This window comes from Cygnus olor, chromosome 11, assembly GCF_009769625.2.
Source record: "Cygnus olor isolate bCygOlo1 chromosome 11, bCygOlo1.pri.v2, whole genome shotgun sequence".
NCBI lineage: Eukaryota > Metazoa > Chordata > Aves > Anseriformes > Anatidae > Cygnus > Cygnus olor.
Genome location: NC_049179.1, coordinates 18,444,220 through 18,471,036, shown reverse-complemented (window position 1 = coordinate 18,471,036; position 26,817 = coordinate 18,444,220). Strand labels below are relative to the sequence as shown.

The 26,817-nt window shown below is 42.2% G+C and overlaps 1 protein-coding gene across 2 annotated transcripts in view; it reads left to right on the top strand.

The window, feature by feature from the left end:
• ADAMTS17 (ADAM metallopeptidase with thrombospondin type 1 motif 17) overlaps nucleotides 1–26,817 on the top strand; it is a 177,361-nt gene that overhangs the window by 34,317 nt on the left and 116,227 nt on the right. For both annotated transcript variants that reach the window (XM_040570362.1, XM_040570361.1), the window contains exons 5-7: nucleotides 199–282; nucleotides 852–1,009; nucleotides 6,941–6,984. In XM_040570362.1, coding sequence (XP_040426296.1) covers nucleotides 199–282; nucleotides 852–1,009; nucleotides 6,941–6,984 — 286 coding nt within the window. The remainder of the gene's footprint in view (nucleotides 1–198; nucleotides 283–851; nucleotides 1,010–6,940; nucleotides 6,985–26,817) is intronic.

Sequence of the window (26,817 nt, the reverse complement as noted above, 5' to 3'; positions counted from 1 at the left end):
TGGAACTGTTAGAGTGGTAATACAATAGCTTGTAAGATTGTTTATTTTGACCAGAGTAGCACAGCCCATTTGGTTTTGGTTTGGGTCTGTTTTCTGAAGGAGAAATGTCTAACTTTAGTCACAATTAGTTCCTTCAACCTTACTATGTCCTGGCATTGTTACTGATGTACTGTGGATGTTTTCTTTGCATTTTAACAGGTGTACAACATGTTTCAACATCAAAGTCTTGGAATTAAAGTCAGCATTCGAGTGACAAAACTGGTCCTGCTTCGCAATCGACCTGTAAGTTCTAACTCACTTTTGCCCTTCTGCTGTAATGGTGCCACTGTATTCTCACAGGCAGAGCAGGATCCCTATGCTGTGTGGGTGGGAAGTGTGGGTTGTCTGGCCATAGAATCACAAAATAACTGGTGCCTGCCTGCCACACTACACCGGATAGTGTTACAGGTAAGAAGTACAAGAGGCCACAGGAGTGAATGGAGCTACAGTCCTTTTATTTAGAATTTCTGGTAAATCTCTGTCTGCGTATAGTTGTGAACCAGGCTAGGGAATTAACTGTTAGAAAAAGTAAAAATTATATGGCTTTGGTATCAAAAATACAACGTCCAGATTTAGGAGACTTTGGAAGCTTGTGACTGCTGCCAGCTGATGGTTTTTGTTCTGTAGATCAAATGGCAGAGGTCAGTGTGGGTTCCAAAGTCCCTGCTTTGCCCACTCAGATGAAGCTGGTTTTGCGCTTTTCTTTCTCTCATAGCTGTATCTTGGATCCTCTGTTTTTTGTCAGAGATACAGCATGTTGTGTAAACGCTGTGACTGATATTTCTTATTTTGTGTCCCTTTCTATCCAAAAGGCAAAGTTGTCTATTGGGCATCATGGAGAGAGGTCTCTGGAGAGCTTTTGCCACTGGCAAAATGAAGAATATGGTGGAGCAAAGTACCTTGGTAACAACCAGGTTCCTGGTGCAAGGGATGACACCCCTCCTGTGGATGCTGCTGTATTTGTAACCAGGTATAGTGAGGTCAGCTTTATCAGTTTACTTAACCAGTTCTGGCCAGTAGTCAATGATGAGGTTATCTGGTCCGGCAGTAATAGAAGAAAAAGATCCATTGATGACGATGCGTTTGCTACCTGTGTGCTGTTTGGAGGGCTCAGATTTGTCTTGTTTTTGTGTATGTTTAGCGATGTTGTGCAAAAGCATACACAGTCACCATACAGTCACCATAGCGTGTCATAGTCGGGATACAGGCAAGATACATTTTTCTCGGACCAGCTGGTGTAAGTAGAAAAGAAACGGCTGAGGTTTTGGAGGACAAGACCTTCATCCTAGAAGAAAGAAGCTGCCAAGTTGAGAACACGGGAAACAAGTGCTCTGAGTGTAATTAGGTAGATACGCATATTGAACAGTCTGAGAGGAGAGAGAGTTGGTACCTGTGGAGCATACAGGGTGTCAGTAGGAGGGAGGTGGTGAAGGAGTTCTCTCTTAAGAAAGTGAGAGATGGATACCAGAAACTAAATTAATTTTCTTGCTCTTTGCCTCAGGAGATAACCACTTCAACATCCCTCCTCTATCATAGCTCAAATCAGTAGTTCTTAATTTGTATGTTTGAAACCTACTGCATTTATTTCAGACGTGAAATAATCTGCGTATGAATATTACAGCAAATTTCCTCACACCCTGCAGCCCTGCCTATTGATACATCAAACACATCAGGGTATGGCCCAGATACAGTAAATGAAAGGAATGTTTTCCATGTTAACCTGCAGTCTTTTTTCCTGCAACTTCGCTACCTCAGCTCAACCTCAGAATATAATTCAAGTCCTGTGTTCCTCACAGTCACTGTAAATTTTGAGTATCAAATCAGTGGTCTTCTAAGTTGACTGCATACTTTAAGGTTTACACTAAGAATGCGTTGTTACAGAAATGATCACTGAATAATTAAAGTGAGCACAAAAATACAGTGTAAGATGGATGCTGTGTGTGCTACAAAGACACTGCTTCCTACCCCTGTCTTTCCTAGTTAGAGACAGGAAATGTCTGTACTGCAGCTTAATATTATTCACCTCTGTTACCTTTTTTCCTTGCCAACAATGCAACTAGAAATGCATGTTTTTGCTTAAACTGCTAGTCTGATTGCAATTGTCTCTTGTGTTAACCACCACATTGCGAATTCTCCATGGGATCTTGGTGAGTGTTCAGTAAAATAGCTGGTGAGCAGGGCATGGAGCCAGCAAAGTTCCTAAGAGTGCACCTTCACAGACATATGTGCAGTTCCCCCAAATCCTTCTTTCTCTTCTGTATTCAGTGTAGTCCAACCAAGCACTTAAGCGGATACTTAACATTTTAGACAGGGTGAATAATTCCTTTGAAGTCAATGGGCTGAACATCCTGGTTATAGTTGAGCATGTGCTTTATTGGATCAGGGCCTAAATAAATAACCAACATTTTTGTTAAACTCATCTGGACATCCAGTTGTCCTGCATGACAAGTGAGGCAGACAGAATCTTTTCTGATGTGCTCTAAGCACAGGGTGGAGGGAATGAGCAGTGCATTTCGTCTGTGCGTTCTCTCTGCAGCTTATAAAATTGAATGCGTAATGTCAGGCTAAATGAGTTGGACTCAGGCATTTGAGGAAGAATTGTAGAGATGTTCACTGGGCTCAGTAAATTTACAGGCTTTTGCGATCAGAATAGCTGGAGAAGTATAGGTTCAATTGGGTTAGAAACTAGGTTCACATTTTGTGAGCAAGTTCAGGCCAGGGATCCTGCAGCTGTGTAAGAGCAGCATTTTTTTCTGTTTCATGGGCCAACAGTGTTTACTTGTATCCTTCCTTATTGCTGCATCATGTTGTCGTAAGCCATCCTGCCTCTGCTGCATAGAGGATGCCACGTTGCTTGGAAGACTTCTGGCCCAGCAGCCTGATTCCTTTGTCAGGGGAAATAAGGTTTTCTACTCCTGGCTTTGGAAGTGTGTGTGTGTGTGTGTTTCTGTCCATCCCTTGACCACTCTCCCCAGGACTGTACAGAAGGACCAGCAGCAGAGGATATGGGAGCAACAACATGTCCAGTACAAGCAATAGCGCCAGAAAAAGCAGAAGCTGAATTTTTCAGCAGCTACTTTAGCAGTAGGAAAAGATTATTTGGGGTCAACCTCTAAAGAAATCCCTCTGGTTCCAGTCTGGTTGTGTTCATTTGAAATAACAAGGCACACTTGTCTTTTGGAACTTCACCTGAAAATGGTATTCCCCGTATACTCATTTGGATGTAAATGTAGATGACCTAGGTGGCAGATATATCCCTCCTGTGGGATATTAATAGTATCTCTACCTAGTTGACTTCCAGGTAAGAAGTATACTATATCTGTGAAATAAGATGTACCACTGCCCAGTTCAGTAAATTAAGGAGGCAGTAGGTAAAAAATCTCTGACAGTCCTGAAGGTTTGAGTATAGTGCAGTGGTCTCTATAATCTTCATGCTTTCCTTGTCCAAAGTCTGCTTTTGAACTTACGGAAATTCAGATCTTTGGCACCTACAGGTAATATATTTCATATTTTGATGAGCAGCTGACCAGAATAGCTTCCTTCTGCAGTCTGTATCTTAGATCTTTGTCCAGCCCTCCACCTTCCCATTAAGTGGGCAAATGAAGCAATTCCATATGCATTCAGGAAGCTGGGCTCATAGAGCGACTAAGTGTATGTGTGTATGGACCAAGCTTTCTTTGGCAAGTTTATACCTGTACCAGTTTCCTCTGTCCTTTAGCTTTGTGACCCTGCGGGGTTAAACTGGTCAAAAGATGTCATTTGAAGGATGCTAGTAAGTAGCCACTGAACAGAATATTTCTTGTTCATGTTGCACAGTTCAACAACTGTCCTCCTTTCTTACAGGAAGGACTTGAATTGCGGAATTCAGCTTAGCACAGTTAGGTATTTTTTTCCAGTTCGTGTGAGCCAAATGGAAGAGTGACTTTAGGAGGAGTTCTGAGCTCTTCTTTTCTGGCTCTTTTTATTGAACAAAACAACCGACTTACTGTCATTTTTTTTCAGAAGAATTGTTTAATTCTGCTAATGAAAACAGTCCACGATACAACAAGTGATAATGACTGAGAATTTCACAGATCTCTAAAAGATCACAACACATGTGCTGCTTGATTCAGCAAGTGACTAAAAGTGAAGAGGAAATTTGCCTCACTGCTATAGTGTGAGATTTCAATACATTATCCAAAACTTGATGTGATAAGGTCAGATCTGGCCTTGGATTTGAATTGCAGCTCCCGAAGTAAGAGTTTTATTCCAACATATCTCTATAAAACATCCCGCTAACAAAGCTGTAGTCTGTGTGATAAGAGATCTCTGCACACACAGTGGATATGAAGGTATCTTCTTTATATCCTTAGAGTATCATTATGGCATTATTCATGTCAGGCTCTTATTTCAAAACGTAGATGCAGTAAAGCTCAAAAATGCTCCAGAGAGACCTGTGATTGAAACCTTTTTAAAAGCAGATCAGTTCCTGTACCATGATGGGGCTATCTTACCTCGCTGGTGTGACTTACCCACAGGTGAGACAGATCTGCCTTAATGCCTTTGTGGTCTTTGGTCCCCCTCATGATTTTCCAAGAAAGGACTGTAGGCGTTTCAGTGTATAGGTTTTTGTTTAGGCAGCTTGCCTTTGGAAGAGGCAGGAGACCCACTGAGTTCATTTGTGACTGTAGGTTTGGACATGCTTTTCTGTTTGGCCACAGAGTTTTGGGTTAAAACTTATACAATAGGTCCGGATGATTTAAAGCCTAGCGTTTTGATACAAGGTATCAAGAATAGAAGCATGGTATCTCTTGCACTTGTGTTTGTGACACTCTTAAAGGATGGGCTGTGGAAGTTTCTTATTTGCAACCCCACATGCAGTGAATTGGGCAGCTGTGTTCAGCTCTTCTTGCTGACCTGTCTCAAGTCCTACCCTGACCAGACAGCATCACAGCACTCTTTACAGACAAAGATTGTTCCACCTGTGTAGGAGAGTCTGCAAGTTGTGCTGGATTGCTTAAACCCTTCGTTTTATGGCATGGTGGGTAATTTCTGTAGGGAGCTATCTGAAAGTGCCAGACACCTTTCAGTGTGCAACACAGAGCGCAAGGAGCAAAACTTGCTGTGCTTTATTTGCAGAGCTGGCCAGCCCCTGAGGAGAGATGCTTTTCTAGCAATGGCCTTTTGCCATCTACTAATAGTTGAGCTATCTGTTGTCACAAGAAAAGCATCTGTTTGATTTACCAGTTTATATAACGTAATAAGTCCTTAAATAAACCTCTGTCAAGTTGGCTCTGGGAATTCAAGCAGGCGTGCTTGTGCCAGCTCTGTCAGGAGACTGTCATTAGTCTTCTTTGGAAAGGCTGGAATGCCAAGGTGTCGAGACACAGTAAGGCTGTGGTGAAAAATGAAAGCTGGGGCTGGTGTGTGGTCGTAGCTTCCATTTTTGTTTTGTTCCTAACTGATTTTTAACACTTTGCTTGTTATGTTTTTTCTGCATTGAAGCATGGTGAGATTTCAGTATCTGCTTAGCAAGAGCTTGTGATAACTTTTGTTTCCCTCCTTCCAAGTCCTTGGCCACCTGATTTGTGATTTCCAAAGAGTTTGGTGTGACGGGTTTGCACTTGTTAGCCACAGACCTTGGCCTTAAATCCCTTTTCTTACAAATCCTACTTTCATTATTTTTTTTCTTCAGAACAGAAGTATTTTTAATCTTTCTCCATTCTTCCTCCTGCCAAACTCTTAAAATTCCACCCGGGACTCGGGCATTTCAAACAACACACTCTAAATGTACTAATGTAATTCTCTTGTTAGCCTCTCATCAGGGTGAGGAAAGCCACAACAGAGATTATGGTTTCTCGGCTTCCCTTTAGCCACACGATGCTTTTTTCCGTCTCTTCTTCGTAGCAGGTGGTGCTGCAAAGTAGGACTGAAGATAGTTCCAAAATGCTTAGGCCTAAGTGCTTATTGAAATATATTCAAACTATTAATTTAGTTAAAAAATACTTCTCACACTTCTCTCTCATGAGGAAAGTCGTTTACAAAATCTTCTCACGTGCAGTGGTATTACTTGGACGGTGAGCTTTCAAGGCTTTTCTTCCTGTTTCTGTTTAACACAGCTCCATGGATCCCTGGCAGGATCTGTGGATGCCAGTGGCATACGTAGTATCTTTTCCTGCCTTGGTTTGGTGAAATCTAGGGAGACTGGATGAGATGTGGAGGGATAACAGAGACCAAATGAAGTCTATTAAACCTGTGTGTGTTGGCTTTGAAACATAAAATGGCAAACTTGACTATATGTTTAGCTGAAGCCAGCTCACCTAGCTGTTACCTGGCAAATTCTGAAATTCTCATATTTGTTTTTGTGCAAACATCTGTCTTTCTCTGTTTAGTTCTGCTTCTTTCTTTTCCTTTTCTATTCCAGTGGAAGGAGAAAAAAGCTGAAGAACTGAGAATTTCTGAGTATACATGATCAGTTGTGTGTCTCCAGGCAGTGTCCCCACATATCCCTTTCTCCCACTTTTGATGGTGCTATTGCATCACAGGGTTTGTGTTCCTTTCTGTTACAATTCTCCTCTCAAAATAAGAGATTCATTTTTAGTCCAGTTGCTGATGAAGTCTGACGTCCTGGAGTGAGACAGTTCTCTTACATGATGTGGCAGTACTCTTCTGCATGCAAAATCTGAAGTATTAAATTGAACAGTAATATACGGAGCTGATTCACATAATTGCTTCTAATCTTGCAGTAGCAATCAACATCGCTATCTGTGTTGTCATCATGTAGACTCCACAGCAGTTAAATAAATAAAAAAAAAAAATCCCTCAACACCCATGATATGTGAGTCATGCACCACTGCTTTTTCCTAGCCTGAAGTCTGGAGGCACAGGATGCATTTGACTTCTGTTCTGTTTTGCTTTCTAGGACAGATTTCTGCGTACACAAAGACGAGCCTTGTGACACTGTGGGTAAGTCAAAGAAGTAGGGGAGAGTATTTTGATAGCCACCTCTGTGCTGAGAGGAGCTTTCTGGGCAATCTTTCATTCTTTGGTTTACTGTAATGCTGCTTTTGCTACTCTGAATACCTCTGTGATGCAAATATGGATTAGTTGAGCAGGGTATGAACTATAAATAATCCATTAAATTCTAACCACTCCTAAGCACTGGAGGTCTCTGAGTTCAGGAAGTAATCTTAAGTGATTCAACTTCTTTGGAACAGATGCAGAATTTAGATAATTGGAGATAAAGATGCTGTCTTTTGGTTTGTCTGTGTGATGTACCTTTCAGTGCTCCCTCACCTAAAACAATTTGCTAACTAACGAATGTATTGCAGTTGTACGAATCTGTGTAACACTCCCAGTTCAAACTGGCACTCAGAGAAGAATAACTCATTGTGGGAATGCCAAGTTAAATCTTCTTTTCCGCCTCCAACTTCCGAACTGCCTTTAATCTTACCCAAGCCCTGGATACACAGGGTCCTTACATCCCACTCTCTTTCTTTCTTTCTTCTTCTTTCTTTCTTTCTTTATTTATTTTACTTAGGTAGCAGTAACCTTCACTGTATCTGTTCTGGTGGTTTTTATTTAGTCGTCACAGTAGCAGCAGTGTTTGGAGGCATAACTCAACATCCTCTCTGTGATGATTGTATGATTTTTTTTAGACTTGTCTCAAGGTCAAGGTGCCCCTTATCCTACATTCTGTGTATACTTGGAGTGGGTACTGAGTTTCAGCTGATCTTAACTTCAGTGCTTGCGGAGACACTTGGAGACTAGGGCTTGCTGTGCTGACAGTAGTGAGTGATAAGGAGCATGGGGGAAAGTCTTCAGCAGAAGCTCTGAGGCTACCTATAGAAGTCTTATCTCAGATTGCGGATCCTTCCCCCTCTGTGTTGTGGAGACTGATCAGGTGAAAGAAGGAAATACAGAGCTGAAAAACAAATACTTTTTTTTTTCAAACACGATCAAGGCCTGGCCTTTATGTCCAAGTTTACCAGAGGGAATCCCTCACAATACGTTTATTCTTTGTCCAGTGGAAAACACACTTCCACTGAGCGAGGTTTTTATCCTATGTACCTGCATGTGGAGATGACTGTGGTAAGATACAATAAAGAAGTAAAGAAAAATAAGAGAAGCTGATGGAAGACACGTGCTGACTAAGGTCAGAGCTTTTCCCATTTTTAAAGGCAGTATAGTGGAAGATCTCTATTCAGGGAATGATATTACCATAGACAGCATGACTAAGAAAATGTTTTTATGACTTATTTTCTGTTCTTAAAATACCTAAATACTTTCTGTGCTGTGACTTGCTGCAGACTGTGGGCTCCCATGGTAAAACTGGAAGATCAGAGCGATAAAGATTAAACTCATTTCTTACTATTTCCAGCATAGTTTTTCTAAGATATTGAGAAGTTGCATGTTCCTGGGAGAAAACCAGTCTGGCCTCTTTGCTCTCTTGAGCCTACTTTTCTTTCCTTCTCCCCTGACAGTTTCACTGTGTACACTAGCATCTTCACTTGCACATTTTTTATGCCCCACTGTTTCTGTTGTTTGAACCCAGAGGCAGTGTGCCATATCCCTGAGTACGAGGAAACGCTCCATCATATGATACCATCTTACTTTTCTTAAATCCTGTTGAAATAAGTAAATATTTTGATAACATCAGTTTTCAAGCATTATTGCCTGTGTCCAAACTGTTGAGTTACTGCAGTTGTGTCAGATCATCTACAAACTTAGGCCATTGTCTCTGTGTTGCGTGTATTGGCAGCATATTTTGAAAGGTTTCTTCAAAACCTGAAAACCAGGAGTTACTCTGGAGGAGCTGCAGTCTGAATGAAGTCCAGCCAGGTTACACCGCGCACTGATACTTCATCCGTCCCTACCTCGAGAAATGGTGCTTAGGCTTAGTGGCTGAACGTAGAGCCTGAAAGAAGATAACCAATTCTTCTGGTCGTCAGCTTGCTAACGAGTAATGCGGAGGTGCAATATGAAATTGGAGAACGCTGGATTTCGAGGGATTCATGGCCATAAAGCAAGTCATATTTCATGTCTGAGTCCTTACATGAGTCCTAAACCCACAAGACAGTGTCTGAAAATTGAAGGCAATGTGTCTGATACCCTGAATCTATCATATTTGTCATTTGCTTAGAGATCATGGTCTCTGCTTTTTGTGGATGGGTACTGCACAGTATTAGCTTCATTTCCCTTTCTTTGCCAAAAGTATTGGTGATATATACTGCTGAAAGTTAGCCCATATATAATTTTTTTCATATTACAGATGTTAGATCAGAAGGGAATTTAGCCTTGTGGTGTTTGGATGTGTCACAGCAGAGGAAGAATAAATTAAGGAATATATTCTGTGGCTTGCCATCAGTCTGAGAAAGGGGCTACTGTTGGTAATAATGAATTTTAACTGCATGAAAGATTTTCCAGTTTTCCTCCTTGGTCAAAACAGGGAAAAATAGTTGTCAGTCACAGAGAAATAGGTTTTAATACCCACTGTTCTGTGCCCTGTATATATAGATAGATTATGTTAGTGGCAACGTAGCGTGGCATGTACTTGAGTTTTGTACAAATGCAGTGATCAAAGGAGGCTGATACCCATTGGTATGACATACTGGCTTTTGAAGAATTATGTTGATGCTTCAGCTATCTCTGTTGTTGCCAGGTTCCTATTCCTCACTCCAGCTCCTGTAGACAGTCCCCTCCAAATCAGCAAGAGTATCTGTGAGAGGAAGAAGCGAGTCCAAAGAGTGACACTGCATTTGGTCTTGAAGGTGATGCTGAGGCTGTAGCGCTACCCAGAGTTCTCTAGAACAGCAACTTGCTTTGATTCTTGCCTTACGCTTCACTTTTATATATGAAGAACTGATCTCACCAGATGCATATGTGTTTTTATACCCTCTTATGGATGATGTTGGCCATTGCAGTGTGGTACGCAGCCATCCTGTAAAGGAAGAATCATCTTCTTGGTGAGCAGGCAATCTCCTAAACTAGGAAACTGAGGCTGCTGCTCTATATAAGGCACAGAATCTGGACTCTAGACTCCTGATTCCTATTCCCAGCTTTGGCACTGGATCATTGTGTGACATTTGGCAAGTCACTTATGTTTGGAATACTTCTGTCTACCTCTATGAAATGGGGATTTTGAGTGCAAAGCTACAGGAGATTGTATGGCTTAAGTAATTCACATACAGAGCAGTGCAATGTCCTTGAGCATATGATGCAAATATAAGTCCAGAATCTAATGTTGCTTAGTCATGTTTAAGAGCATATACAGACTCCATTAGATTATGTGCACTAAAATTAGGGGATTTAGAGCATTGTAAGAAAAGTTGTTATTTTTTTGGTGACATTTCCTTGATTTTCTTTACAGTATGAGAAATATGCAAGCAAAACTTTCTTTGGTGGAAATACTGAGGCTTAGCTGTTGTTCGGAAGTGGGATTATGAAGTTTAAATGGTTTATAAGAGGTGTTCATTTGTGCTCAAAAAGATCCATATTGAAAAACCTGTCTGGAATCTTTGCCTGCCATGCAGACACAGAGAGAAAACAGCAGCAGGAGGTTTGTATTTGTATTCTGGCAGGGGCCCCTCACTGAAACCAGTTGCTCTGGGGACTTCGTTCAAATTTTCTTGGCCCTGCTGCCAAGGTAGTGTGGAAGGTTACATAATGGCTGAAACAAGCTCAAAAATGGTGAAAATATGTAGGTATGTCTTTGTGGGGTGATACCCCACTGGCTGTGTCAAGAAACAGAACCACGTTTGTTTAAGAAATAGTTTGGTAATGCTCATCGCCCCGCATGGTTGTGTAAGCAAGCCCAAGGAACGAATGAATTCAAAAAGGAGAGGGAGAGAAGGAAAAAAATATGCCTGCGCGCAACGCATTTGCAGCAGTTGTGTTTCAGTCGTCTCAGTTGCTGGGACCTCTGCTAGGCTCTGCCGTTTGAGCAGGGAGGGTTTGCTTTGTGCAACATAGCCTCGACACACAGCAGTCGAAAGGTTTGCAGTCTGCTTCTGCTTCAGACTCATCTCTCGTGATGTGACTCTAACCAGGTCTGCCGTTTCCTGCAGAAAAATCTTTGTTCCAATTGAGCCGCCTCTAAGCCAGCCAAATTGAGAGTTTAATGTCTAGCTATTAATATCAGGCTGCAGCTTGGAGCCTCGCGCGTTGTGAGGATCCAACCTTTCTGTGACATAAGCAGATTGAGAATGCCCCTTTCGTTCAATATTTCCACTGCTAGTGCCAAATAAGCAGCTTTACGGTTAGTTAGGAATGATCCTGCATATTTCAAGGCAAAGCTTGGCCCTGATTCCTCAGTGTACATGTTACCCCAGATCCAAGCTGAAGCTTCCCTGTATTCAGCTAATAATAAAAGTGGGGGCAGTGTGGAATTGGGAAATGGAAAATGAGAATGTGTCTTAAATATCCTTAAATTGCCCTGGTTAAAAATGTCTTTACCTCTGCTGCAGTCACATGTGCTTTTCTGTGGCTTGATGTCGGGGAAAAGAAAGCAGAATACAGCGTATATGCTGCAGATGGGCAGGTTTAGTTGGAGAAATAGCTGCCTGGAGAAAACCGAGCATCAGAGCAGAGGTGACTGAGAAACAGTTTTCCAGACTGTTTCCACAAGTGAATCAATGTTTTGCAAAAAACAGTCCCATCTCCTGGCTGGCTTTAATTAAAGGGCTCAAAGATAACTTACAAAGAGGGTCCTGAAGGTTATAAATCCTTCTATAATTTGTGACTTTTTTTTTCTTGAGTCTTCCAAACACAGACCGATACGTGACTGGGGGAAGGCAGGGCTCTGGTTTTGGTTTTGCCACTGTGCTGCTTGGGGACTGTGCAGACGACATCCTTTGGTGCCAGTGTGTTTGTACCATAGTCCTTCCCTCCTTTCACCGGGGTGTAAAGTGCCATCCCAGAGAGCTGCATCTTATGGGGCTGTTAATTAGTTTTCTCTCCCCTGATGGTTGCACCCTGTTTTTTTCTTGAGTTTATTGTAGCAAAGAGTTTTGAAATATGCCCGGCTTTTCCAAGTATGACATTGAGTCTGCGCCTCCATGTAGATTTGATCTTTCTGTATTCCGTGTAAAACACCTGAATGATGGACTATGCGTTTTTACCTTTTGCTTGCTGATTTGCTTGTGCAGTCAGGTGGCTTCTAGTCCACAGCAAGTGACAGTTCTTACCAGTCCTGCCTGCACCATGTACTGTCCATTTAAATCTTCCTCCCTGTGTAATATCGATTCCAGTCCCCTAACAGTGTCACAGCTGAGAATTAATCCCTAAGGAAAGGGAAAAGACTAGCTGGTTTGCTGCGAGTGGAAAAGAAAAGGAATTCTCACATTAAAAACATTTTCCATAGTGGTTCGTGTTGAATGTTTCTGTATATTCCAGGGCGGGTTTTTATTTGATGCCAGAATAAATAGAAATACCTGCTGCTTAAAACAATTCATTAGAGAAGCAGTGCCTGGCTTTAGCAAAAGCCTTGCTGGGACTGTCCTCCAGACCAAAATCAAACACACTTCAGTGCATTAAAATGAGCAATGCTGCAGGTTAAAATGTCCCTTAAAGGGACACCCTTCGGTTGATTTGCTGTTTGTGAAAGAAAGGGACCTCACAGCGCTGCGAATTTTTCTGTCAGCTGTGGCTGTGCAGGGTGATGTAGAGTCAGGCTGCCGGCTTTATGAAGCCAAAGGGAGCCGTGGTGCAGCAGTGGAAGACTTTTTCTCTTGCCTTCTGGTTGCTAGGGAATAAATACTCGGCTGCACAACCCAGACAGTGCAGAACTGTGCTATTGGGCATATTCATCACTACCATCTCTCATGCCCCACCCTACCCACAGCGGCCTTCCAATTTCTTTTCACCAGCTAGCAATCTCTCCTCCTCTGAATTCTCACTAAAAATTCTTGTGCCAAGAGAGTGTAATATAAGATTGCATAAATTTTAATAGAAGCACTGGGATGAACACAGCCACTCAAGTAATCATGAATTCCTGCTGCCGTAACCCTTGCTCTTCCTCACTTAAGTGTCCTGCATGTGTTTTTCCTTCTTGCTTGTTTCAGGGACGTGGTTTCAGCCAGGTTGCTTCACATGTGCACGGCTGTTCACAGGCTCACAGCTAAAGACTGGAGGAAAATCCTGCTTCCATCAGGCTCAGTGAGAGTTTTGTTACTGATTTCAGTGGGGTCAGGGTCCCAGTCCTGTTCTTCGGACTCCTTTGGGCCTCTGTCAAAAAAATTGGATGAGTTTTTTCCTAGAGAAGTTAGCGGTTGAGGGTACCTCAGACATCTTTTGGAAAGCCTCATATCCTGAGGCTGGTGCTTTGTACTTTCTGAAAATCAGTTGTCATCTCTATTGAGCTGTCTCAATTTGAACATTCAAAAGCACTGAAAGCTTTAAAAATGTTGCAAAGAAACAATAGTCTGTGAGAGCCAAAAAACAAAACCTGGTAAAAATGAGCAAAGCTGACCAGTCTGCTTTTGGAAAGGCAAGTAAAATGGAAAATACAAACAAAGGCCACATATAAGCAGTCTATTTCCTGCCATCCAGTCTCTAAAAAATATATATATTTAAAGCTGGGCATGCCAGTTTAAAGAGACTACATATTTATTGTCAAATACATCAGCTTCCTCATTGATTAATATGAAAACTTAGAATGTGTGCAGTGTAGCTGGTTGAGTGAAGTGCTGATACTGTTTTATAGAGACTTATTTTCTCTTTCATTGTTATGGAGCGTTTGAATTTCATTTGCCTTTGGGTTTGTTTTGCAGCTCAGTAGTCTTGTTTAGGTTTGTCTGTATTCGTTCCATGTACTAATGGCAGTGGTGGATTTTTGGTCTCCTTAGATGAAAAATGACTATCTGGCAGAGATGCAGTAGCCAAACACTAGATGCTGTGCTTATTTCGGAGCTTATGTGGTCCCATTACATGTAGAAAATAGATGATTGATCAGTCATTCTTCAAATTAATTAATTCAGCCAACAGCACGTAGATTTCTGGCTATCTCAATGGTTTTCTTCATCTTCTCTCTGTTGTTTCATGTCTTGCGAGTGGAACAATTAACTTGTGTAATTAAAATAAATGAAAGCTTTAATGGAGGGAGGGTTAGTGACAGATTTTCTGGTTTTTTGTCATTGTTCCCCTTTCTGTGTGTCCCTAGCTCTGAGACATCACAGACCCTCAGTTGCTCTCGTGGTTAACCCCTTTCCCTTGCCTTTTTGCCGAAGGTCTGTTTTTCTTTGGTGGTGGTTCAGAGCTCTTAGAAGCTCTTGGTCAATTTTGTTCCTTCATCTTCTCCTTTGTTCAGCTGGGGCTGGACACCAAGAAGCTGCTCTCCCCAGGGAGGCCCGGATGGTCTGTCTTCCATCACGCTAACCGCACGGCTTGCCCACTGAGGTCATGGAATTTCCCTATGTTTACTACACTTTGTTCTTCATAAACCTCCAGCAGTTCCTTATTAGTTCTCCTCCATACATCATTCTCCTTTTGTAGCCCCAAAATGTGTTTCGAGCACTTTATTTTCCAATTATTTATCTGTCTGTCTGTCTGCCTGGTAAGCACCCATCCCACAAGATAAAACAATAGCCCTCACACTGGTGGTGTATGTTTGAAATTAGCTTGTTCTCGGTAATTTGGAACTAAACACTGTCAGTGGGGAGGAATAACACACTTCCTGCTCTGTACCTGGCCTTTCATTTCTTCCACCATCAAATTGCTATTGGTAATTAATGCTTGTAGATATCTAATCTGTCTGACCTGCTGAGATACATACTGTCTTTGCCATCTGTAAGGCAGTATGGTGAAAGTCTTCTCATCAGCTCACCACCCCACTTTTTTTTCTTAGCACATCTTTGCTAATCCTAAAGCTTGCTTTACTTGTTGCTCACGCAAATCCTCAACTCAGGCTTTATACCAGAGCTTTTGTCTTCCTTATTGTGACACCCCCAAAGTTGATACAGGACATTTCAGCTTATCTTAGCTTGAAAACTTTCCCTTCTCCCATGGTTTTATTAATGGTTCATGGTAATGTGTTTTGATAAATGCAAGACAGCTGTCCAAAATGCTGTGGAAAGGAATCTTATTATTCCTTTACCAGGCAACATATTTATGAATAAAAATCCTTCAGGCCATCACATCTCATTGTTGTGCAAGGTGAATGCTGATTACCCTTCGAATGGATGATATCTTTAGAAGACTGACTAGCTACAAGAATTGTGTTAAGGTACTTTCCCATCAGGAATCCAGGACTCCAAATCCTAGCCTAATGCCAAATTGCTGTGTAGCTAAGCTCCTTTATGTTGCCTTTATTAAAAGGAGTATGTCATGAGGCAAAATATTTGCTATGACTTTGTTGATATTTATTCTGACTTTATCCTTTCATTTCAGCTCCATGTCATAACTCACTTTCTGGGCTAATCATTGTGCAGTTCCCTGGTACAGGTACAAACATGTACTGCATTCCACTGTAGGGCCATTTATGTCTGTGTGAAATTATATAGACATGTACACAAAGCACCTGGGAATTTGAGTCTCCTAGCTTAAAGGGCAGATATTACTGTAAGATGTTCCCTTACCCCCTTCCTACACTGGGGGCTTTGGCATGCAATCATTGTGGGGAAAAGCACCCTTGTTATTACTGTTGTAATTAACAGTTCCCAAGGAATATACGTGACAGTGTCCCTCAGAAGCAGTATAGTAGATTTTCCTGCTAGCATGGAGTAAAAAATAACCCAAAACTTACTATTTTTTCTGATGTTTCTTTTGTGCAACAGGCAGTTTTTATGTTTTGGGTTCATGGCAATATACTATGCTCGAACTTCTGAATTATTTTTTATCTCCTACACAGTCTTCTGCCGTAATTATTTTATAAATCAGAGATGATTTGAAGGACACTGCCTAAGAACCACAGCTTTACTTATGACTGAATTCCATTTAATCGTGATTTAAAGAAATCTCTGCTGTTTATCTCTGAAAGCAGTCATTGTGTTTGCAAACAGGCCGAAGGCAGAAGTCTAATTGATGTCCAGCTAAGCGCACACTGCCAAACAAATGTCAAGACAAGCTCTGGAACTGCTCCTTGCTACTGTGTGTGTGAAGTCGAGAAGTCTTTGAGGCAGACATGAGCAGAACAACCTCAGTATGTTGGGTCTGAGACAGACGACTTCTGTCTTTCGGGGTTTCTAGTATTTCTGCTGTCATCTGTCACCTCTTCCATGTAAATGGAGATTTGCATATTCTAAGCTTTATGTGCCCTCTGCGCTGCTTCACCAGCTTCACACCCCGGCTCTATCACTTCCATTGCTGAGGACTTGTTCCTCTGGGAATTCTTGCAAGAATGAACATTAAGCAAATAAAATCATCTCTTCTGCTTTCATAGCTCATCCTACTTTCTTCTTTCCCTTTTATAATAGAAGGCTGTAGAATGAGAAATAATGTTCGTTTTCTACAGTGCCAAACCTGCTGTTCAGTACCATATAAATAACCCATCGCTTGCTGTTGTTACCTGTGCTAGAAATGCCAACACAGGCTTCTCTGTAGCAGAAAATGGGGTTTTCTGCCATGACAACCCTTCAGACTAGGTAGCAGAGAGAACATGGGAGTCATGAGAGAGTGTTTGCCCGTTGGTTCTTACCCAAGGGCAGGGAACAAACAGATTGTGCGCATCCTGACTTTCAATCCAGTGCCTTACCCGTTAATTCATGGTGCCTCCCTGGTACACCTGTGATATTAAACATACATAGTTTTTGTTATTGTTTTTTGTTTGTTTATTAAAAAAACTTAAAAGCTCCTTAGTAAAGAGATCAGAGCTGTTGTCCCGATTGCACAGAAGAAGTGAAGCCTGCAGATGTGAAGGCGCGTTCTAAAGGACAGAGCTGGCTGCAAGTAACCCACGGCTCGAGTCTCAGTCGAGGCCCCTCAGCTGGAGGCAATGCTAGCTCTTCTCAGGCTTTCCCAGTGGAAGCTCCGGTTCTTTGGGCAGCACCCAGTTCTTGAGGTCAGTAAAATAATGATTCAGCCCTTCTACAGGCCAGAGGTTTGTGTTTCTTTGTTCCACTGCCTGTGTCTTTGTTTTTTACCTCTGTTCACACATTCCAGCCTGGTCATTCAGCTGCAGACTGTGGCCGCATATTGTTTAAGAAAGCTGGTGCATTTATAATTGAAAAACCTCTGAGGTTTTTCTTCTCCTCCTGTCAGACAGAGATGGCTTTTATCCAACTGACTGCTTTTCAGTGCCTTTATCCTTTGCTGGCTTGAAAACATTTCAGATAGTTTCTATTGTTTTATAGACCCTGTAGCTAGAAAACCAAGCTGTGTAAAAACATCTGCACATAGCTGTGCAGTAGGCTACAGACACGTAGGGTAATAAGGCATGATTGCATTCATTGTAGCATTTGCTCCACTGGATAATCAAATAGAAGCATTCCAGTTGCACACAGGATATGTAAGAGTAGAGGAGGGAAATGAAGGACAGTTGCCTACTGTACTTTTACATTTCTTTTGTTTTGCAGCTGCCAAGACAAAATGCAATTTTGAGAGCAGGTTTTAAGTAATGCAGAGATGAGATTTTACTAGTGATAACCAAGAAAGCAGCACTGGGAAGTTTGCATAAAACACAAGCAAAATACAACAATGTAATATAAAATAACCTCTCCCACAGAAGGAAGCTTGACTGCACTGATTTTCATTTGTTTTTTCAAAACAGACCTGGTATAGTGTAGTATCACACCCAGCCTGTTTTGTGGGTTGTCTGATCATGAGAGGATTTTGCTACTCTGAGAGCACTCAGTAGGCTGAAAGTCTGTTTAAGTCCTTGGAACTTTTTTTCTTTTTTTAAATTCTCCTGGGCCTTTCCAGTGCCCCAGCACAAGCTCCAAGTCTTTCAGTTGTGATTGTGCTACACATAATGCAAGTAGGAATTGGTCACGTAACAGGACTGAGCACCATGGAAAACCTTTTGTGTTGACCAGCATGGTGAAAATGCAGTAGGAACTGTGCTCCAGCTATGCTCCAGTACGAGCTCACTACATGGCTTCTGAATGTTAATGGCAGGTGCTGTGGGAGAGGTGATTAAATTTTGAGCAGACCAAAGGATGCATAGACAACGTTTTGCCATTGTGTGTTAGAAAATAGCACCTCTGCTGACAAAATCAGTATTTTACAGGGGCATCACACCTCAAGTTAGATTTGTGCTGCATTCATGGCTCAGCAAAACTGAGGGGCAGAAGAAAATGACTGCTTCATGATCTGTGATCACAGCTGTATTTAATCACCTAAAAGCAGTCTTGTTTTTAGAGGTTCTCCTCCACACTTGAGTAATGGTTACAGTGCAGCAAAGCGTAAGCAATATAATTGTATTTAGCAGTTTCCTGACCCTATGCTGATCAGCTGTGAATGTTTTGTGCTATAGTTGTAAATGAAAAAGTGGGTAAATTTCATCTACTGAAGTCTCAAATAGGGCATGATATATATATATATATAAAAATTAAATTTTAAAAAATATATAGCAAAGTGATCTGAATGCTCTGTTGCCCCCAGAGGAAGTGAATTTAAATTTTAGTGCAAATTTATATGGATATTCTATACCTGAAAAATCATGCTATATAAATAAAAATCCAAGGTATTTCACCATGTTGTCTTTTTCATCCTATATCTTGACTTTTGGTCAAGGGTTTTGTATGTCAGTGCAGTGACCGAATCCTGCGGTTTATTGAATGGTAGATCATGAATGTGTGAGTGAACAAGGAGTTAACCTTCCTTCAATAGGTGGTGCAAGTAGAAATAGAAAAGTCATTCAGATGAAAAGGATGAAATAGTTAAGAGAAGACAGGCCACTATAGGAAATAACTGGCCTGCTTCTCACTGAGGTGTCTGTGTCATATCTGTCTCCTGTACGTGCATGCGTAGGAGAACCCTCGTGTCCAAATAAAATTCCAGTGATTTAAAGGACAGATTGTATATACATGAATATATTTGGACACGAGGGTTCTCCTTTACATATATACACTTTAAAAATTCATATTCAGTGTCCTATAGCCGATAAGGTGTTTGAATTAGTGACAAGTTTTCTTTCTTTTTTTTTTTTTTTTACCTTTTCAATCAGCTGATAGAAATGCATTAAACCTTTAAAATAAAAAATCCTTGACCCAGCCCATCAAATATCTTTCTCCTGTATTCTTTCAGCATGATTTATAGAATGCTAAGGATTTCTGTGTTTGCTTAGCTTGGAATTAGCTTTGTATTTCTACTTCAATTAGTGGTCATGAGCAGTCAGCAGGTTAAAGATATTTGTTGGCTTTGTGTAGTTGTGTCATACATTTTTGTGTAGCCATTTTTGACTGATCTGTTTGCATTAAGGCTCTGTCTGGCCATAATTAGACTGCTGGGTACACACTAATGTTCTGCTGAGCGTTTGCTTGTTGGTTTTACTAATGTCATCCATCAAACTCTAGCATGTGCAGCAATATTTGTTCTGTAGTAGACAAACAGAGTAAACACTGCAGCTATTTATAAGTAAACAGTAGCGAGTAAGTGAGGAAATTCCGAATGGATGTTTTTATTTATTGGAAGGTTAAACTGTTGCTCTAAAACGAGGCCATCAGTCTAACCAGACTTAATCATTCTTAAAATGATGCAAAGGTAGAAGACTGAAATTAGATTTCTATTTAGAATTCATGTTTTATATCTCTGTTTAGGAAACCTCCAGACAGAATTCATATTTTCTATCTTGTCTAAGTTGCCTAAATTTGTCTGCTTTTCTAGCAGTGCCAGAGAGAGAAGGTCAGAGAGAGGTACTGTCTCTGCATTGCTCTTGCAGGGTTCCAAGTACGGATGAAAATTCCTGACTATGCCTGTCTTGCCCTGTGGCTGGACTCCTGATCAGTTCTGTGGAAACATTGTCGACTTGGATTTCAACAAAGCAGCAGCGGTCACGGAGCTGTTCTTACCAGCCAAATTGCTGTGAACCAAACTGAATGCTTGCCTTAAATATAAGAATTAGTTCTTTTTTACTTTTATGGAGGTCAGACACTTAAGAAAGTTGCATCAGCTAGCATGCTGTGGTAAATCAAGATTTTAATATCTTTCCTGTGCATTTGTCTTTGCTAAGAAATCATATCTACCAACCAGAAGTGTATGATAGTGTTTGGGGTGCCTCATGTCTTTGGGGCCGCCATTCAGTACAGTAGGTTTTAGAAGTGATAACCTTTGACTGAATATCTCAGAACAACTCATCTTTTCTATTTTTATCTTTATTTTCTTTGCTTGTTGCGTTTTTAACTATGGGAAAGCTGTAGTCCATATTTGTTCAATGAACCGGTGTGTTTACAGAGATGCAGAATGCTCAGTCATGCACTGGTGTCTTTGAGCCATAACGTGGTCTAAACAATGAAGTAAAAGGCTTTCTGGCTTTACTGGAAGTAAAAGAAGACAAAGACCAGCCTTCTGGGGATGGGCATTAAGTACAGGAAGCCAAAAAGTGGCCTAATGCTCCCTCTCCACAGCCAGCGGTAATACTCCTGTTGATTTCAGTAGGATTTTGATCAAGTCCGTGGTGGTTATGATAGCTGGTATGATTCCATCGGAAGTAATACATATTCAGCGTGTTATTTTGTGCATGCCATGAAGCTGTTTACGCTGTCATTAATCTGGTGGCTTTGTTGGGAAATGAATCTCGTTACATGGCAGCTGACAGAGGCCACTGCCACTGGGCACCAAAGCAGGCTTGTACAACAATGCAGTATCTGCTTAGCTGGAAAGCACAGCTGTTACCAGCACAAATTCTCCCCACAAGCTACTCACAGAACGGAGCTTGACAGCTGAGAACCCCTCTGTGCGCCACGGTGCAGATTCAGCACATAGTTTCCAAACAGGAGCACACCAATTTGATTCCGGAGTGGAAATGTCACCCACATAGTGTAGAAGAATATAGGAGCTTCTGCACTTCCCAAGGGTGTTTTATTTAGAAGCATGTGAGGCTAGAAGAGACAGTTCTCCTTTTGTCACTCCTGATAGTTTAGCGCAAACACCTAAAGCAATAACCCAAGCATGCAGGTGCAGTCCCCCTCTGAGCCTCGTGTACTGCCGTATCTGAATTCAGCCTGTAAAGGCCTCAGGACTGTGGCTGTGCCTTGACTTGTGTCTGAGAGGCACCAGGGACTCTCCTGGCTGCTGTCAGTCATTGCTAGTTGCTCAGCAGAATTCATCCAGATTTGTGTTTTCTTTCACAAGGAGCTTGAGTTTGAACAAGAGAGATTTCTTTTTATTAAGTGTGAGAAAAGCCCATGCTGGCCTTTTTCTTGGTGAAAATTTCTCTCTAGCTTGTGTTACTAAGTTCTTTAAAGGTGACATTTTATTTTTGAGTAATTCAGAGAAAGAGGCACTAAAGAAACTAGATGAAGGATATGCTATAAATATCTCCAGCTACATTACCTCTGAAGTTAGCTGCTGTTTCCCCTCCATCAGGAGGGCACAGTGATGTGTTTGTAGCTACCTGAAGCACCTGTGGGTCCTAATTCTTTTGTGGAGTGGAAGTCAGAACAGACAGCTCTGGGAATCTAGAGGAGGGCACTTCAGGTTGAATCCTTGTAATTGATTTGGCGAGTTGTATGGAGCATGTGCGCTTGGTGCTGCATCTGACTGTCCCCCTGACAGCCTCTCCCCAATAGCTTTTTAATCCATTGGCCGGTTTGAGCCAGATTTGAAGATATGCATCTCAGAAATATTAGGATTTTTGAAGATTTCAGAGAGGAAGCTGAGTAGAGGAGAAAGCCCCCTCCCTGCACTGCTACCGAAGGAAAGACTGCATCACCTAACACATACATCAGAATCCCCAAGTGCAGATGTGTGGGAAATCGTCATTGATTTTGCAGTGAGGGTTTGTTTGTTTTGTCACCTCCCCTTGCACCATGCTATCTTGCTCTTCCAGAACAAATACGCTGACCGTGGTACTGCGTGGGGAGAGAAACAGAGCTGGGGCGCTCATTTAGTCTCTTCCTGTCCACTGGTGTGAAGGGATCGTGTTCTCTCCCTCGTCCTGGCAGCAGAACAAATAGCCGGTGCTGAGATATTACAGACAAGCTTCGTTCTCCTGTGTGGTACAAGCTTTTCAGCCCAAGTTCTGACTTCAGCAAAGTAACTCAACCCTATTATCATTATCAGGCACAAACCCCGGATTTGTCATTTTTCTCAGGTCAAGCAGGCTGTGAGGTTCAATCAGCACTCAGCAAAGAATTAAAACAGAAGGGCTGAACCATGAACCGAGAACTGCTAAATAAGTTTATCAATGCTTGTGTTGGCTGGCAGCTTGACAAAGCGAAGCCAGGAGCTTAGACAACTCTGTAAGTCAGGATATAGGAGCTGTAATTGAGAAGTATCACAGAAGCAATTTGGAAAAGCATCTGTTCAAAGTTTGATTACTGTGAATCATCCCATTCTGCTGGCCAGCTCTGCTAGTTGCCTGAGCTGCTCTTATTTTGCCAAGAGAACAGCTTGACACGCATACAGTGCCTAAAAATAAAATACACTTTAAATATTAACATGTTTCAAAAGTATAGATTCATTCACTTTTTGAGAGTAACAATTGCTTAGTCATTCTTTAAGAACATGGAAAGAATTTAATTGAGCGCCGTGGAAGAATGCCATTCATCAGCAGCACAGGTGTTCAGCCATCCCCAGAACTGCCCGGTTCAGCAGGCTGTGCTGAAACTCTCCAGACACGGAAACATCGTTCGTCGTACGTTGCTGAGTGTTGTTTAATGTGACTGCAGGACTCGTCCCTGCTCGTGAACCTGTCCCCTCACCGATGTGACGGCAAGCTGAGACAGCTGCGTGGACAGTAAAGCTTTTGAAACTGTTATAAGTATCTTTTGATTTATTTGAATAGCTTCACGAGTTTCTTGGTGTTTGCAATTACAAGAAAGAACAACTGGAACCGAACACTGGACCCTGACTGTTAGCTCTTAAAGCAGATGCAGTTTGGTACAGAGACTCCAAATATTTTTTCTGACTTAGTGCCAAGTCTGACCTTGTCTCTTCATTCTGGAAGGGAGATACTGAGGAATTCAAAGGCTCCAGGATCCCTGCTGCTGAATTCCATGTTCCTCTTTGTTAAGCAGTCTCATTAAAAGCTCTGATTTGGTCTTCATTCCCCTTCGTTCTGTCTGAATTCAGGCCCTGCGTTGAAGCAGATGGCTCAGATGAGTTATAGGAACAAACTGACAGATTCAAAACTGGAGGTTGCAGAGCTCATCTGAAAAAGCAAAATGAAAACAGCCTGAGAGCTGGTTTTGGAGCCCTACATAATTTGCAAAGCTGCAGCTATTGCAGCCAATGCCAGGGTTGTTGGTGGTTTTTTGTTTTTTTTTTTTTGGATTTCTTGGAAGAATCTAACCTTCATATGGTGAAGTTCTTTGAGAAATGGGATGGATATTGATGAAGTAACACTGATAACGCATGTGGCGGCATGGTGAGCATGTGCTGTGGTAGCCCTGGCGCACTTTCCCTTCTGATGGTGAAGTTGTGTGTTTTTTTTCTTGCAGTGAGTTATTTCCTGAAAGATGCAGCTTCAGGGAGAATGAAGAATTCTTGAGTTGAGGCTTATTCCACCGAATAGGAAAGGTCAAAATGAAAATACTGAAATGTTGAAAACATTCTGGGTTTTAATAACACCTGAGAAAGTGAAGGGTGAGATGTATAAAGGCTGGTTAGAAGATGAGCAGGTGCAGCTTTTTCATTTTGTCAAGCAATCCAGCAGGTGAGAGACATGGATCAGTTTTCTCCACAAACCCTGAATCCAGTCCTGAGTCCTCCTGTTGCCTTGACAGACTGCCTGTCTTTCATATATTGGATTTGGGAAGGGAAGATCCTGCTGTATTCTGTCTACAACAGGTTGTAGAAAGGACCTGCAGGCTCATCTCTGCACTGCAGCCTACATCCTTTTAACAAAATGAGGCCAACAGAAGACATTCAAATCCAAATCCCTCTGAGCCTCAGGCAGGGCTGAATTTCAAGGGCCAGAATCCAAATCCTGATTTAGAGTTTGGTTTCAAAATTGTTGGTGGGCTTTTTTTTTGCCTTTTTTTTTTTTTAAGAGTTTACGGTCAGTTACCCCTGTAGTTTTTCAAAAGCATCAGATCTCTCCTGAATTCTGTATCTCATTTGTTTTTGGTGCAAGATAACCCTTGTACCATCCTGTCCCTGTCTTTCAATAGCTCATATCCCACAGATTTCCATTACTTATTTCTTTACCAGTTCTAGCAACTGTCCTTTCCTAATTCTAAATGCCATTTTTTTTTGGCCACAGTAAGGCAAAGGCCTTCTTCCTTGGATACTCCCATGTCTTCTTCAGGCTTTGTTACAGTCTGGCTCTTGCCTTTCCTCAAGGGAACCCGTGATGCCAGAAACGTAGGCCCGGGGCTGTAGATCCATTTCTCTCCAGCATTAACTATCCACAGAAGTTCTCAGAGAGCTTATCTTCCCTTCTGATCTTATCTCCTGCCCTCCCTGACCCCCAAGCCTCCCACAGAAGTGACTCACTGCTGTTAATGAGATCAAAATCACGTTTCTTGAAGACTTCTGGAAAGCCCTTATTATCTCCATTTGCTACATTTCTGTTGTCTCCTTTCATTCCGTGATCTCTTTCCATCTGTCTTTTTCCGTTGCTCACCTAATGTGAATTATGCCAAGCTCTGCATACCTGCCCGCACTCCTTGTTGACTCATTCAGCCGACCCGTTCCCCCCCAGCCAGGGTCCTTTCAGACCCACCTAGCCAGCTCTTCTCCTGTCTTTCCTCTTATTCAACAGGAGCACAGCTGTTGTAATATATCTTACTTGGGGTAATTAAGCCCATGTATTTCCGTGTGTGTATGAGCATGCAGACTTTCAGCACGGGGTAATGTCTATGAACAGATGGCGAATTAGCTGCCCGCATTTGGAATCTACTTTTGGGAATGGTGGCTTGATTTGGGCTAAATATCCCCAACCTTGTATTAAACTGTAGAAACAGGAATGTAGAAAGAAACTGTTTTTGCCTGTTTGAGATTTGCATTCAGCTGTAGCCTGGGCTCCTGTTGCTGGGGAGCCTGTGCGAGAAGCTCTTAGGAATGTGGCTGTTAGCATATCAAAGTAGAGTAAACACGTAGACTATACCCTGCTTCCGCTGCTCCAGTTAATTAAGCAGCTCCTCATGTCACATTGGATGGAGAGGATTTATTAATGTGCTGTCATCGAGGGAAGCAATGGTTTGCTGAAAGGGAGGAGCAATGTTAATGTGATATGAGATGTCACACTGAACAAGGAGCAGATGGCGAATAAACAGGGTATTTCTTTTTATCTCCATTGCTGAAGTCTTAGATCCCAGTGCTTATTGTAACAGCATAGAAAAGTAGGACTAGAAGGAACTTCAGGTGGTCATTCTATGCATTCCTTTGTCCCAGGGCAGGATCAGCGATACCTTTGTCACGTATGATGGATATCTATCTGTTCTACGGGGCTAACCATGCTGCTTGTTTCCAGCTTTCCTGGAGTTCCTGTGAACACCGTACCTCTTTCCAGCTACGGTCCGCGTGGTAAATATGCTCGTGATCACAAATCCTTGCTGAATGGCATTGGAAAGGAGTCGGAGATGCCAAACTTCTTGGGGTTTCTGAACATCATCTGCTCTTCGCTGGCATAACACAGCGCTAACAGTCTGTCTGGCATGTTTTTGTAGGCCTCAGTTAGGGCCTCTTCTAGGCCAAAAAGGTGTTAGAGCATGTCAGCTCTCTTCAGTTCGCTTGGTGTCTGAAGTGACCTGTCACCAGTGGCATGAGAGGTTAGACCTTTCTGCCGTGCTACCAGAGGATTCTTGCCTCCCAGCATTTTTATTCCATCAAGTCTTTTCCTTCGTGCTTTTGGAAGGAGGATATCTGTGACACAAGTCTGTGAGAAAAAGTGTGTGCTGTGTCATGCTGGAGTGGTTGAGAGGTCAGAGAAGAGACCCGGAGGAAAATGGGGACAGGCTTAGAGAGTTGATTTTCGGGTTGTTGTGGTACCCGGCAGGCAGCTCAGCACCGCACAGCCGTTGGCTTGCTCCAGTGGGATGCGGGAGAGAATCAGGGAAGGGGGGAAGGAGAAGGTAAAACTCGAGGGTTGAGATAAAGACGGTCTAATAGGACAGAAAAGGAAGGGAAAATAATGATAATAGTTATGTTAAAGGTATATACAAAACAAGCGATGCACAGTGCAGTTGCTCACCACCCACTGACCAATGCCCAGCCAGGAAGAAATTGAACTCTATGCCAGCTGAAACCAGGACATAGGTGTAAACTATATGCCCGAGTAGGTAGAGCGATTTCCTGAGTTCAGAATACAGTTCTAAGTCTCCTGTTGTAGACCTGTGGGAGGACAGTTACCCCTAAGGGCACGAGAGGTGTCGATTCTAGGGCTTGTCAACTGCCCGGGCAGCTGCTTCGCTGGGAGAAACTCTGCTGAAATCAGCAAATTAGCAGAGTGTGAATTAAATGCCAGTAGCATTAGAAGAGGCTCTTGACATCATGGGGAATGTCTGTGTGTGGGCTAATCGGTAAAGGAGCAGATAAATGACTCATCCATTAAACTTCGAAAACTGCAGGAGGGTTCCTGGGAAACACAGAAGCCCTGCAGAAACACTGGAAACTAAAGCTGGAAGTTGGCCGTGCTGGGGTTGGGATCTCACATATTCCATTGATTGCTGTCCTGCAGGGTAATTAAACAAGTAGAAAAGGATAATAGCAAAAGAGTTCCCTTAAGCTCTGAGGATTTACAGGATCTTGCCTTCTTTGGAG